At 43.9% G+C, this 16,099-nt stretch overlaps 1 protein-coding gene across 1 annotated transcript in view; it reads right to left on the reverse strand.

Annotated features, from left to right (window-relative positions):
- Window positions 1–15,486, reverse strand: part of LOC308307644 (UDP-galactose translocator-like) — a gene marked incomplete at both ends in the record, with an annotated part of 29,718 nt that extends 14,232 nt beyond the window's left edge. Inside the window, 3 exons of the mRNA XM_080752909.1 lie at window positions 6,485–6,593; window positions 13,063–13,203; window positions 14,476–15,486. Of these exons, the coding sequence (XP_080609035.1) occupies window positions 6,485–6,593; window positions 13,063–13,203; window positions 14,476–15,486 (1,261 nt within the window). The remainder of the gene's footprint in view (window positions 1–6,484; window positions 6,594–13,062; window positions 13,204–14,475) is intronic.
- Between the last annotated feature and the right edge of the window lie 613 nt (window positions 15,487–16,099).

A 16,099-nucleotide genomic window follows, 5' to 3' on the forward strand; every position in this document is an offset into this window, starting at 1 on the left:
ACATTCTAGTGTAGCACCCAGAGAAGTCTGAGAGTGTACAAATGGAACCAAATGGACCAGGGGCGCAGATGACTTTTATAAAGTGGGGGGTCCACACAACTTACACTTCGCGCATGCAGCACGTAATTTTTTTTAAAGAAATTAGATTCGATTTTTTATTTTCTTTTTGTCAGAGGGCTCATTGTTGAAGTTTGAACCTCTCCCTAATAGGGGTGTAGCGATACATTGTAACAGCGATACGATACGCATCACGATACATGGTTAACGATACGATACATGGACGATATTGGTTCATTCATGGCGATACGATACGATTTGATTCAGTGATTTAAAATCAATATAGTAACTATTTAACAAAGAAATTAAATCTGTGTAAAACATCTATTATTATGGAAGTAAACACTGTGATTCTCTAGCAAATACATGGACATTATATTTCAACACATATGGACAAACCCACCTTGACATGAACACAGAGATTACACACATTCATCGATAGACCAAGAGTAGCTATATGGAATGGAAAGGTAATATTAGACCCTTCTTTTTAATTTTCCCTCTTAAAATTGCCAAATACAAGGCACAAATACTTAGTTTCCATACAATCAATTATTTGCATTGCAAAACGATTCGATAACGATTACCGCATTTCAAAACGATACGATACGATACAAAGCCAAAACGGTACAATATTTTGGTTTTGAAAACGATATAGTAGATCATTGCAAATTAAAATCGATCTTTTGATTCAGTTACTATATCGTTACACCCCTACTCCCTAACCCTTCACTTCTTTTGTGTATCTTTGCCCTTGATGATTGGGTGTGCAACCTGCAACTACAATATTCACCCTGTAAAGCCAGCCTCACACTTGAGAGCCCACGCTGGTTTAAAGTGCATCGGGTTAGGAGCATAGCCTATAACATTATTTGCGATGCAATGTATTGCGCAGTAAAGCAGAGATAACATCCTCAGTATAAGTATCGAGATATCATTACAAAGTGCTACCGCAAGCTTTGTTCAAGTTAACTTTGCAAACCTGGAGAATGCCCTTTCAGTTTGCTCTCTACTGAAATCACAGACTCACACAGTTTGTTTGTTTCTCAAACAACAAAATACATGCAAAGGGACTCTTCTGAATGGGTAGAGAGGCTGGGAAACAAAAGGTCCCAGGTTGGATTACTGGCCCCGGCAATGTGTCGAGGTGTCCCTCAGCAAGATGCTTAAAGGACAACTTTAGTTTTTTACAACAAGGGTTCATATTTTAGATTGTAATTAGAGAAAAGAGAATATGAGTGTTGAAATGTTTTCATTTACCACTTTCTATTGTTTTAGCGTTTTTAGTATTTTGATTTCAGTGGGTGGGGGCATGCGTACAAGTGGCTAAATATGTATTCTTAGACACAATAAGCCGGCAATTTTTTTGTCACTATTTACACCAGCCCCCATAAGTCACATCTGCCCTTGAAAGATTGCAGTGCATCTTGGGAATGGGCTTCATAATCAGAAGCCCCAACCTGGGGCATCTGATTATGAAGCCAACCTCGGGGCATGCATGCAAATCAAAATCATTACAACGCTAGAAAGAAGTAAATGAAAACATTTTAACATTCATCTTTTCTTTTCTCTAATGATTATCTATGAACCCTTGAAACAAAGTTGTCCTTTAACCCCTAACTGCTCTCAAGTCTGAGAGCAAGCTGCAGGGTGAAGGCTGAAATGAGCCCCACGTGGGATCAAATATGTCTAATTAACTTGATCGTTAACATAACATACTGTTGTTGTACTGTTTCTGTTTTTTTTTATTTTTTATTATGTTTGTAATGTAAATGTATTGTTTTCTACCCTGTGGGCCCTGAGCCTGTAATAAAGTTTATATATATAACAGAATTGCTTCCTGTGCTGATCTGTGTGTCCAATAAAAAAATAAAATATGACTTAGGTTCACTGTTACTCGTAATTGCAACTAATATTCTGCACCCTATCTTGGGTTTCCTTTGAAGGTCTATACTGAACCAGGGATGTCCGATATTGGCTTTTTTAATCTTTCCAACTCTAATTTCCGATACCGTAATCAACCGATACCGATATATGCGTCATCAAAAATCAACTAATTGTCAGATCTAATAAATATTAAAAAAATCTAATATAATACAGTGATGTTGTTAGGTTTTTCAATAAAGTGAGTCCCAGACTCACTGGTGGTCATTTGATGTTGGCCTACTTGACAGTGCGGAAGCATAATTGCCTTGATGGATATAACATTAACAAGCGTCAACAAGCATCAGTTGACACGCGCACGCACGCACGCACGCACGCACGCACGCACATACACACACACACACACACACACACACACACACACACACACACACCCCTCTGCAGTGAAACATTGCATGACAGGCTGAGTCAAGTTTTAATTGCAATATGTATCCTGTAATAGGTTTGGTCTGCCAGCTGAATTGTTTGTAATCCACAGAGAATTGCATTTCAAGTTAGAATGAGTCTAAGCTACTTTACAAACAGACAGCAGAATATAAACCCATGAGATTGAGATATTAAAGGAGTGCTCCTTTGTCAACTTTGTGGATGTTTGTAACCTTAATTGTCAGTCAGTTGATTCGAAAAAAAAAAAAAAAAAAGAAGTTTCAATTATATGCAATACCCACTTTGAAAATGCAATTTACCTGCTTTGACAATAAAGAGGGCATTGACAGACTTATCACCATGTATTGATCATTTTTCCCTACTGATTAAGTCACAGAGATACGATTTTTGTAACACATTTTCTTCACCCAATGTCAATTGCCTAATGTAATCCACTCCCTGGGGAGAGCAACGGACTGACCGCATGCTTCCTTCAATGCATGGGGGTCCAAGTCGCTTCTTTTCACCTGACAGGGTGGAGTTTCTCCGGCTGGACGTAACGTGTGGAAGGAACACGTTATTCCAACCAGTTCCTTTCCCCTCCATCATGCGCGCCGGCTGGCCAGGGAGAGGGCAGTATAGAGATCAGAATTACTGCTTTTTTTTTTTCTTTTTTTTTTTTTTTTGCGCGGGTACCTACTTTACCCTAGGCGACACGGGGAGAACATGCAAACTCCACGCAGAAAGGCCCCTTTGCCAACTCCAATCTCACAGAGATAATGTAGAAAACTGCAGATTATTCCTTCAACGACACTGTGATCTCTAATTGGTAGCGTGGGATCACCAAATGCTTCTTGTAAACTTGTTCACTGTACTGACGTTGGCTGAGTAAGAGAGAATGAGAGGTCAGCTAAGGCTTCGCACACAATTCTGTCTCTCCTCATAAAAAAAACAAAGTAATACTAGGCCTACAGTACTTCAAAGAATACAGTAGAGCTGACGGAGAACAAAGAGGATTGAACATGGCCTGATTAAAAGACAGGGAAGACTTATGACCATGGATGCTCCACCTGCCCTGGTGGATTCTACACCCCACCCCTTGCTCTTTAACTCCTATCAGCTGAGATTGTACGTTGGGCAATCTCATTAAGGCTGTGTTTGCTGGAGGGGGTTGGTGAGTCAAAGAATGGACTCCCAGGAGAAAGAAAAATGTCAATGTTTGTGTGTGTGTGTGTGTGTGTGTGTGCGTGCGTGCGTGCGTGCGTGCGTGCGTGCGTGCGTGCGTGCGTGCGTTTGTTTTATTGTGCACCTGCGTATGGATGATTCGCTGTGTACTTGTGTATGTGTGTGGGAGGCTGGGTATTATTGCGTGCAGGTGCCTGTCATTTCAAAGGATATTATGCAAGGTTTGTATACAGTATGTGAACTGTATATTATTTCCATGCGACAAGTTGGAATCTAAAGCTCATGACTGCACTCATTATGACAAGGGTAAAACCTAGTATAACTGAACCATGTATGAGACGCCTGGGGGGGCCTTCATTTGAAACCATGGTTTCAGGAAGCGGCGACACTAGGCAGGCGTACTTTCAAGGGAGAGTGTTTTTTGCAGGTCTTTCAGTCCGGGTGTATCAAAAAAGCAACTCGGTTCAGGCAGCGGAAGCTTGTGATTGGCTGCGCTGAGATGCCGAAAGTCGGGGGGACCGAGATTCAACTAAACCTAACCTTAAAGGAGTAGTTCACCCACAAAATGACTTTTTTCTATTGATTATTCACGCCATGGAGACTTGAGTTCAATAATGTGTTTTGTTATTTGTCGTATTCCCAGTATTAAAAAATTGATTACAATAGATTTACCCCCATTGCATTTGGGTCCCCATCCGGAATCAATGGGAGTACATTTACTATAATCACATTTTTGTCTTAGGAACGCGACTAACACAAACAAATCTTATTGAACTCAAGTCTCCATGGCATGAGTAATCAATAGAAAAAAAGTCATTTTGGGGGTGAACTACTCCTTTAACCCTAACCTCAGTAAAACTAATGCTGGTGAATGCTAACCTGGTGAAATGCTAACCTGCCGACGCTGGTGAAAGTTAAACTGGTCGGACCAACGGTGCTCAACCAAGGTGCTTTTTAGATACACTCGGGCTGAAAGACCTGCAAAAAACACTCTCTCGTACTTTCAATGGTGCAATGGAGTTTGGAGAACAAAACATTTTACTTTGGAAAGATTACGGTAGGTTATAATCACCAGTAAGACTCCCTAATCGGGAGATAAGCGACCGTAGGTCACTTATCTCCACAAATAGGGCAAAAATGTGTTTTGCCAAAATCTTCCTGATCCATGTTGATGACATGAGTGTAGACATACTGTGTAGTGATTTTCGTGTTTTTAGGGCAAAATCTGTAGGAGCAGTGTCCAAAAATGTGTTTTTAAAAATCGGCCTGGAGGTGGCGCTATATGGGAGAGATTCATGTTGATGGGATGAGTGTAGACATACTGTGTACCGATTTGCGTGATTTTAGGGCAGAAATTGTAGGAACAGTGTCCAAAAATGTGTTTTGCAAGAATCGGCCTCATGGTGGCGCTAGAAGAGGGGCATGTGAGAAATGAGGGGTGGGGTCTCCGCGTTGCCTTGACGGACGAATAGGTACCGGCCCCGGCTCTCCCGGACGCTCCTAGCCCGAGTTAGGGCATTTTATGTGAGCTGCAGTGGAGGGGGTCCTCCACTGGGGGCGCCACCACTTTTGCATCCGTTCTGGAGCACCAGGAGTCGGTGGTCCCCGGGAATTCCCCGTGAGCAGCCCCGTTGGGGTGGTCATTTGGTCATTTTTGCACATTTGGTCATTTTTTACATCTGGGGGTCCCCCAGGGACCTGGGGGTCCCTGGAGCTCCGGGGGTCCTTGGAGGTTGTAGTTTGGCAGGTAAGGAGTGTGTGTGCAAAATTTGGCATGGATCGGGGCAACGGTTGCGGAGATATGAGCAGGGCAAGAGTGTGACGTGTGAGGTGTGACAGACAGACTGACTGACTGACGGACTTACACTTTGTGCAGGGTTTGATAGTAAATGCGACCTACGGTCGCAATTACCTGCAAACTGTGCTTCTAAATACTTTTCCCACTACTGTACATATCTATTTTTAGGGGCAAATACAAATGAAATACTCGCACCTATAGATCCTACTATGGCAAGACAATTAGCGCCAACCCCCGGTTATTATGATCCCATAGCCTGGATGGACGGTTGCTCTGCAGTTGGCTAGTTGGTTGTGGCCAACTGCACTGACCAATGGTGACATTTTATAAATCAGTGACTCAGTCCGTCAGACGCATTAGCATTCACGGTGCAGGCCTGCTGTTGTGGTCCATCAAATGATAAAGGGGGGAAAAAAAGAAAACTTATGACAGCTTAATCTGTTAACATGCTGAGGTGTAACATATGCAATTGCGGTGCGTGTGAAGGGATAGTGAAATGCACAATGGAGAGTTACAACTCTGTCGTGCAGTAATGGTCACAATTCGACTCCTTTTCCCATCCCCTTTCCCCCCCTCATGAAGTCTAATATACTCTGGAGCCCAAATACTGCAGAGCCTGCTCAAAGTTTAATCTCTGTGTGTAATGCTATTCAGCCTCCCCGAGAATTATGCACATTCACCTTGTCCAGACGTTGAAAAATCTGCCTAGGTTAGGTCTGAATGGCCTCCAGCTTTAATAATAACTCTGCCAGCACCCCCCCCCCCAGCCCTTTCCCCCTAACGTAGGATGATTCAGCAGTGTGTGGAGGGATTGGGCTTCGCAGGCGTGGGAGTGTGGGTGGTGCCAACAGGGAAATCCCTGCGTATATCTGCGTAACATCCTCAATCACCTCTCTACGAAGACATGGTCTCAGCTACCGCAACGCCCAGGGACGGAGAGAGAGAGGAAGAAAGGAGGGGGAAAAAATGAAGTGGCGAATGAGAGATAGAGAGACAGTGAGTGGGGAAAATGAGAAAGGACGGTATAAGAAAGAGAACAGATGGAGCAATGGAACTGAAAAAAAAGAACATAGCTCAATTGGGAAGAAAGTGATTACACTTGGCAAAGCGCATATACATGAAATCAACCCTCACTGGTCCTGGTGACATCTCGCCCAGGACCTTTCAGTTCTGCCTGGAGCACCTGAGCCAGCGCCAGCGGCTGCTCTTTTTCTTGTCTTCCATCTCGGACTCCCCCATTACACTGCGAGAGGCAACACGAGACTCCCAAAGCTGCTAAACCAGCCAGAAGGCATGTAGCAAGCCAGCTAACCAGCCAACGAGCCAGCCAGCCATAGAGCCAGGCCCTGATCATTAGTCCTGCCCTCGGGTCTCCATTACTTCTCGCAGCCACTTTCTTCATTCCAAAACCCCTGGTCTTCACTTTCCCTGCCTGCCCCAACTACCCCCTACAATTGATACCTCACTCAAACAATTAATAAATAGATAACTCCTTAACCATGGTATTGTGGGCACTGTCAGCCCGAAGCTTTGGCCAGTTTCATTGGCAAGGCTGATTCTACCCAGCCAGTGCTCTATCTTTAGTAGAAATGCTGCTTGAGTTTCAGAGGCTTTCAGAGGCTTGTACATCTCTATATTCAGTGGCTACCCCTTGTCTCCAATGAACCAAGGAGCGGACTGATCAAATCACTTTGAAACCGAGGACAGAGAAGGGTAAGGGCAGGTGATATGACAGTCCATATGAGGAATCTCCCAGTGAAGGCAGATAAAAGGGCTCTGGAGGCACTTTGGGCTAATTGCATTCGACAAACAAGTCCATCCATGTTTGGCGTGCTTCTCCTCTGAGGTTGCACCGTGTAAGGCAGAACAAAGGCAAGGATTGGGTGCAGGCAAACAGAGGGACTCTTTAAACTTCACACTTAGAAAAGAGAGCATCTTATGCAGCTTTGATCGCTGTTGCATCTTCAGCCAACGCCCCTCTGAGGAGGCTGGAGGACATTGAATAATTGAGGACAGGGGTGTCGCACCAAATTCTGGGCCCTGGGTACAAGGATTCACTGCGGGCCCCCCATTGGGAACACATTATTACACATGCAGTATTTTGTGCTTTAACCATTTTTGAAAAATCGTGAAAATGTCTTTGAATATTTCAAATCTTTCTAAGGTTCTTTGAAAACCCCATGTTTCTATGTCAGTAGTGCTCAAACTTCTTCATGTGAAGGACCCCCAAAATGATATGTATTTGGCCACGAACCCCCATCTCAAAATATTTAGTTCCAGGGACCCCCAGAAGCAAAATTTGAGTTACAAATGTTCGCTTACAAAATACATATATTCTAAGATCTGAACAAATTTTCGCAACTTTTCAAAAATAGCAGATCTACAAGCTCGCAGCGCGGCACCGATAGCTAAAATAATTAAGGCCCCCCCCCCCCCCCCTTGTGACGCCCCTGATTGAGGACTGGGTGGGGTGGAGCCGTGGCAGTCACAATGGGTAATGCCTGTAATGCCTGCTAGACACGTTACATTGTTGTCCTTAGTAATGTAAACTGTCGTGTCTTACAGCCCTTGTCAGTGTTCTGCATTAATTATCTACTCATTAAGATTCCATGGCATGAAACAAGTTGACTTACAGTTTCCTGTGTCACAGGGAACACGTTAATAAAAGATAATAAGTGAATGTGGTGCCAAGGTGTGAATTTTAGTCCCATGTCTTTATTTATCTTTAAATAGATTTGTATGACTTCATGTAAAACACTTGTGTATAAATGTGCTTTACAAGTATATGTGTCTTCCCTACTCTATGTTAGAAGAATGGTAATGACACCCATACCGGGTATCAGGTGCGGTAACATACACCCTATAAGATGCTTCTATGCTTACATGCTAAAGTACCGTATACTAAAGACAGTACAATTTACAATTTACGCCCTGAGATTGGTTTGATTCCTCGGCCAGGTCATACCAAAGATTATAAAAATGGGACACAATACCTTTCTGCTTGGCATCAATGGTTTGATTAGGATCTCTTTGACATACTAGGGTCACGTCCAGGGTGTGTACTTGCACATCATTTGTACATTAAGCCTGCACCTCACGCTACAGAAACAGGAGGTACAGCAGGCTCCTGCCCGCTTAGGCTGACGGTTTTGAGAAACAACTTCACATAACACACAGACAGCACATGGGAGTTGCTGACAGTGGCATGGCCCAATTAAGGCTTCAAGTAAGTGAGTAGGACAGAGGGTCGGGGCACATCGATCTTCCAGGGGCCGTTCCCGCTCGAGATGTGACGACTAACGACTCTTAATTGAATATAATTTCTATAACCGCATTTTCATGACGCGCCAGGCACATATTTCATACGCCCACTTAAATATTCACATGCCACATTGGTAATGGCTTATATGTTCCAACCCAGGCACTTTCAACAGCTACGCCTATTAACCCTCAAATACCGGGAACGTGCCCGAGTCACGTTAGATTTGAACCACTTTAACCATTATTCTTTGCTTTAACTATTGAAAAATAGCAGATATACAAGCTCACAGCGAGCTTGTAGATCTGCTATTTTTGAAAAATTGTGAAAATGTGTGCAAGTCTTTGAATATCTTTGACTCGATCTTTGACCCAACCTCTAAATCCTTCCTCTAAATCAGTGGTTCTCAAACCTTTTCATGTTAAGGACCCCCAAAATTAAATTTCTTTGGCCGCAGACCCCATCTCAAAATATGTTGTTCCAGGGACCCCCAGAAGCAGAGATCTGAGTTACAAAAGTTTGCTTTGAAAAATATATATTGAAAAATGTGCACACATTTTCATGATTTAAAGAAAATAGCGGATCTACAAGCTCGCAGCGCGGCACCAAGCTTGTATATCTGCTATTCATGGGTTGCATTTGTAGCCCTAAACCGGCCATATTCAGGATAAACACAGGTGTTCATTTTGTCTGATTGGCATAGAACCAATGTTCTACGTTAATCAAAACACCTGTGTTGGTCCTCAAAATGGCTGGTGTAGGACTACAAATGCAACCCATGAATTTTTCAACAGTTAAAGCATTCAATAATTCTAGGCCTAAATGGCTTAAGGTCTAGCTTGGTTCAAGGGAGAGGGAGAGGGAGAGAGAGAGGAGGGAGAGAGAGGACATTACAGGGATAGAATTAAAAGGGGGAAATGGTGAGAGAGAAACAGATGATTAATTTAACGTTCTCCAACACGCTTGTGCCTTAAATCAATACAAAACTTTTAATGGCTCCGTGTGAAATAGGGGGTTTGGCTGGTAAATGCACACGTCTTTGCTGTGTGGTCTGTTGCCATTTTCCCCTACCATTGCGTCACCTTTATCCGCGTAAACATTTTATTGCACTGAACGTTCATGTGGTGATCTATCTGCATGTTGCAATGATATTGGCACCCAGGGACGTGCTGGCCATTTGGAAACGGCCTGTTCAAAATTAAAATAAAATGTCGGCCTTTGTTCCATTTTGGGGGCTGGGCGGCCAACAAAGTAAATCGTCACTGTCGGGCAGAAACCTTGTATCTCCAAGTTTCAAATTTGTAATTTTTTTCGCAAAGCAAAGCCCTGCTTCATCATACAAGGCCGTCGCACAAAAGTAGTGAAAACAGCAGATCTAGCAGAAAACAGCAGATCAGCAGAAAACAGCAGATCAGCAGAAAACAGCAGATCTACAAGCACTTGTAGATCGTCTGTTTTCACTAGTTTAAAGACAAAACAAACGGTTTTGGACATACAAGGTTTCCACCCGACAATGACGAAATATAACTCATGTAATTGGCCCACTGGCTTGTCACTTTGTCACAAATCTTTGAGTAGCAGCAGCGCTATAGAGAGAGATCTCTCTCTATAGCGCACAATGAGGGCCTCTCCAACTCTTTTTCCCGGGCTGAATCAGGGGCCCAGCACGTCCCTGTTGGCACCCATGCCTGGACAGCTGGACACTGCCATTACCCGGACATCCCCACTAGTCCCTGTTTTGGAGCAACGATGCTTCCAGTTTGCACAGAGTCATTTTCAGAAGAAAATTAGTGGAACTCCCTCAAGCTAGACAGACGTGCCAGAGCAGACAGTAAATGAAAGTGTGCGAGGCTCCGTTCCTCATGGAGCCCATGCCTTGGGACATAATATGAATGCCTAATGCTGTTGTTTTTACCAGTGCAATTGGAATCTGCATGACGCCTAATTGCTCAGTGAGTGAGAGAGTCAGTCAGTCAGTCATGTTAGGCTACTCAATTTTCTTTATTATATCTACGCTTTCGGGCCCAAATCTCGGCTTGTATCATCGTTTTTCATCAATTTCGTTTAGTTTTTTTCATAGTTAATTATTTCAAAATGAGTATATTTTGTCGCATGACGACTAGTAGTCTCCAGCTTTGTGTACGGATGTTAACCATGCAGCGAAAATAGCAGATCTACAAGCTGCGACTGTAGATCGGCTATTTTTGGTGAAGAGATTTGATGTAGAGTGACCAAAGGAGGGGGCCTACTATACTATAGCTTGTAGGCTATAGTATATGCTACTAGTAAGACGTCTCAGGGCGACAAGCGACCTCGCCCCAAAGGGCAAGGTCGCGCCACAGTGATGTGGGATCTCCATATATGGGCATAAAAGGGATTTGTTCCCCCTGGCATCACAGGGATCTCTCTAAGAGGGCATCATTAATATTGATGACATCAGGGAACTCCATATATGGGCATAAAAGGGATTATGTTAGTGTGACATCACAGTGAAGCCAGTGCATGATGTCAGAGTGGCAAAACCTTTCTGTTGGAGTGGTTCCCCTGACATCACAGTGACATCAGACAGAGCATGATGTCAGAGCGGCAAACCCATAGACCGTAACAATGTGTACACGTCTACACAGACGGAGACGGACGCGGACAAGCTGTGACGTTTCTCGTAGTAAACTGAGACCTTCGGTCGCAATAACTGCAGGACCCCGGTCAGCTAAATATATCGGTGTTAGAGGTTAAGACACTCACAGCTGAAACCGTACGCAGCCTCAGGATAGGCCTATAGTCGTTTGAAAATAAGTAGAGGATAGTGGATACTACACAATACATACAACGTCAGACAACACTAGAAAATATTGTTCCTTCGAAACAATTGTGGGCTCGCTTCAAGACAGAAAACAATGGCTATAAAAGTACAAAATGTCAAGATCGCAGGCATTGCTCTCTTTGACGTTACTGACGCAATCGGACGCTGCATGCATGATTTGAGGCATTTTGTTCCAAAAATGTGTTATGCAAAAGTTGACCCGCTGGTGGCGCTATAACAGGCCAATGTGAGAAGGGTGGCATCTGTTCCTTGACCTAGTGGGAATGTGCTTGCAAGATTTCACGCACATTGCAGGCTGTGCTCATGATTTGAGGTGTTTTTGGCCACTTTATCGCTGCTTGCAGCTATAATTATTCTTTTTTTGTGCACTTCATAGTCATGTTAGATAAAGGTCCTTAGATTGTGTGTAGAATGTTTCATGCAAATTGCAAAATAAAATCCTAGAATAAAAACGGGTTTAAGCGTTTCACAAACTGCTCAAAATGATATAGCGCCCCCCTTTGGCCAATTGGAGTAAGAATGGTTTTAGTGAAATTTGGACTAACACTCTACATCTTTGCCAAATGCCATGAACATGTGACTTTGCATGTATGATTTAGAGGCAGAAGAATAATTTGCATAAAACTGCAATATTCATTGAATTATTAAAAAAGCATGTTTCAATTTAAAAAGAAAATCCGATCTGACAGATCTTTAGATATTGGTCCAAAGTTCATGTAATGTGATTCCAGAATAAAAGCGGGTTTAAGCGTTTTACAAACTGCTCGCCTTACAGGCGAGCCCACAATAATGACAATATCTAGAGTGTGCTCGCCTTACAGGCGAGCCCACAATAAACTAGAGATACTGTTCCTACGAAACAGTGTGGGCTCGCTCGTGACTATATTCACCAACGTACCAACGTGACTGTCTCAACCAATACTCCAGCTACCACCACTCCCAGACTTTCCACATCTTGATTGCACCTCATTGGCTTAAGGGCCCTGCCTTTGTACTGTCTGCGACTGAACTCACTCTATAAATAATGAAGGTAACAGTGTTCTCGCTTTCAGTGAGCCCACAATAAATGAATATATTATTTACGAGGGCTTGGAGCGCAAAGGGCCTAAGTGACATTTTCTTTTTTTTTCACAGGACAGTTTTTCATTGATTGTAATAATTAAACTACAAACAACATTAAAAAAGTATAATTTAAAATACATTCATTGAAGCCTAATCTGTATTAAAGTATAGATTGATTAAACATATTTCTTTTTATTATTACATAATTACAATCAATGGAAAGCTGTCCTGTGAAAAAAACGAAAATGTCACTTAGGCCCTTTGCGCTCCAAGCTCTCACTCTCCTGAACTTGAATGCAGCATCTTCTGTTGAAAGAATTGCCGTCCCTGTGAAGAAATCCATGCTGTCTCCAGTATTGACTTGATTATGCTTAGTTCAGTGTGGTAATCAAGCGCCGAAAATAGCCGACCTCCAAGCTCACAACGCGTCGCAGCGCGATGTTGTGAGCTTGGAGGTCTGCTATTTGCAACATTTTCACCGAAAGGCCCTTTTAGAAATGTCAGACCCTGCCTCTCTAACATTCTCTGTACGTCCCTGGTGCAGTTGGGTTATCATTCAGTACTCACAGGTTTCTTATTGGACAACAGCAGGTCCATGAGGAAGGACATCCTCACGATGTTGGGGGTCGGCACCATGATGTCAGCGTAGTTCATGTCAGGGGTGATGAGCCCACTTTTGGCGTCCTTCATCCAACAGACCCACTGGACCTGTAGAATACATTACAGGTCCTGTAACACTGTAATTTACAGAAAAGTACAGTGTTACAGGTTGTATTTTTGCCAGACCCATGAAATGGGTAGGCCTACATAAGCAAATGTCGGTCTGTCTGTCTGTCCTGGTTTTCTATATAAAGGGTATATATGATGATGACATGATGATGACATGCCTACAAAAGGCATGATGTCATAAATGATGATGACAGACAGGGGGTCTGGCACAACCAGGTTGACCTGGTCTAGTTTTTTTAAACGCACCCGTGCGAAGTGAGCGGTGCAAACACGACGGCAGATGTCATTTTACGTGGTTAATGAGGAGGAGGAGTATGACAAGTATGACATCACTGTCAATATAGGAAATTAATATAAAACTAGACCAGGTCAACCTGGTTGTGCCAGACCACCTGTCTGTCATCATCATTTATGACATCATGCCTTTTGTAGGCATGTCATCATCATGTCATCATCATATATACCCTTTATATAGAAAACCAGGACAGACAGACAGACCGACATTTGCTTATGTAGGCCTACCCATTTCATGGGTCTGGCAACTAAAGATAGTAATGACAAGTATGACATCACTGTCAGTATTATTTTCTCTGCTTATGGGTGATATTCATTAAATACAATTTTGAAATTCAAATTCATTGGTCTGTTCAGTTTGGTCAATTCATTATCAAGTAAGCATTTGATTGGACACCATGTTTATTTTCTCCGGCCTAAAGGGTGAACCAATCGGGTGCCTCCGTGTCTATGACATCATTTCTTATGACGTATTTTCTCTGGCCTAAACGCGTTCTAAATCAGGGTGAACCAATCGGGTGCCTCTGTGCCTATGACATCATGGACATATCAAGTGTTTCATTGGTCTAGCTAACTCATGTCATCATCATTAGTGACATCATAATTATGGTAAAAATGCGGGACATACTGTAGGAGCGCGCTCAAAGAAAAAAACTATTCAAAGAAGGAATGTCTGTCCATTTGTCACCCTCAGCCAATCAGGGACCATCAACAAGTGTGCCCTACAAGGCTTAAGTGGGCCCTGTATTTTAGAGGTAAGACTGATAAAACCATCAGACTGGCCAACATTTTCATAGCAGCGATCAAGCGGTTTGGACCTCAAGACGAGAACGAAGTATTTTGTCGTCATTTCACAACGACTGACTTGAGGTGTAAAGTCTCCACTTCTGATCCGCAGTCTGTCCCGTGTCCTCCCTCAGCGGAGGACCCCAATGATGAAGACAAAGAGCGGTCAACCGCGGTTCTACGCATGTTGTACATGCCGATGGCTCCGATCACCATGGCAGCACCACACAAAAACTGAAGGTCTATGCGGAAACCGAACAGGTATACCGACATCACCACGGAAACCACAATGGAGAAGGACGTGGCGAACCCTTTGAGGATGTTGTCAGCGTACCTCACCACCACGGCCACCAGGAGGCCCCCGAACCCCTGATTGAGAACGGTCATCCACACCATCGGAGTGTAACCGGAGAAGAGACCGCGAGCGGAGACCTGCGCTCCGTCTTTCCACCAAAGTCCCAGCGCGCCGAGGGCCGTGCCAAAGAGTCCCATCTGAACGTTCCGGACCCAAAGTGAGGCGGGGGTTCCTTTGAGGATCTTCTCAAAGTAGACGCCCGCAAATCCCGATGACAGACAGCAGAGTAACACGGCGGCCAATCCCACAACTTGGTTCTGTCCGGACGAATCAAAGGCCAGTTCCTTCTGGCCTTCCTGGCTTACCTGTACAACGGCCACCCCGGCGAACAAGAGCAGCAGAGAAACCAACTGGATTCTGGACAGAGACCTCTTCAACATCGTCACGCTGAACAACGCTGTGGTCAGGATCTTGAGCTGAAGTGTTACCTGGAAGCTGGCAGCAGGCAGGTTGGATAGGGCGACATACTGCAGGTTGTTTTGTATCGTGTAGATGAGGGAAGGGACGGCCATCTTCAGCGTGTCTCTGTACTGGACAAACACGCTGTCATACAGGAAGAGCACTGTTCGCTTTAGATTACATCTCTTCTGCAGGAGGATGATGAGCAGACAGGCCAGGACTTTGAGGATCTCTGTCGTGACCACGGCCGAGGTGGAGAGGAAACGATCGCCGGGCTGCATGCAGACGTATCGCATGCTGAGGACGAGACATGCACTCTGGACCACCACCAGCATCACCAGGCTGATGTATTTCAACTTCCTGCTGTTGGTTTCCTCGTGGCGCTTGCAGCCTGCCGTCTTCTCTTCTTCCCCCGCCTGACTTGCCATGTGGGCAACAGCGGTCTGGAAAATGCTACTCAGATAAGGGTTGCCTGGTTGTCTGGAACCAAGAGAAGGTCGTCCAATGTAACTTGAAAGCAGAGATGCTGAAATTGTACATGGGAAAAGGGCCTGGAAGACACTGGGGTATCTGGGTTGTAGGATCCAGATAAGGATAGTTCACGAGGGGCTGAACCTCTCTCCTAATGAGAGTTTGAGTTGGTCGAGGGTCTTGAGGTTATAATAGCCAAGAGATCTGTATCAAAGAGTCTAATCCTAGACAATCAAAAACACTGGCTACAATATATACCTTTATTGCTGTTAAATGCTTGTGTCATCATGATGAGGTATGTCCCACCACGTCAGCCATGCCCAAATAGAGTCTCCAGATGTCATACCTAAGCCAGCTCCATATCAAGTTCTAAAGTTGGACCCCAAATATGTATGTATGTATGTATATATATATACACTAGAAAATATTGTTCCTTCGAAACAATTGTGGGCTCGCTTCAAGCCAGAAAACAATGGCTATAAAAGTACAAAATGTCAAGATCGCAGGCAGTGCTCTCTTTGACGTTACTGACGTCAAAGATTGGTCCATTTTGTTCCAAAAATGTGTCGT

This window comes from Nannobrachium achirus, assembly GCF_963921795.1.
Source record: "Nannobrachium achirus genome assembly, chromosome: 22".
NCBI lineage: Eukaryota > Metazoa > Chordata > Actinopteri > Myctophiformes > Myctophidae > Nannobrachium > Nannobrachium achirus.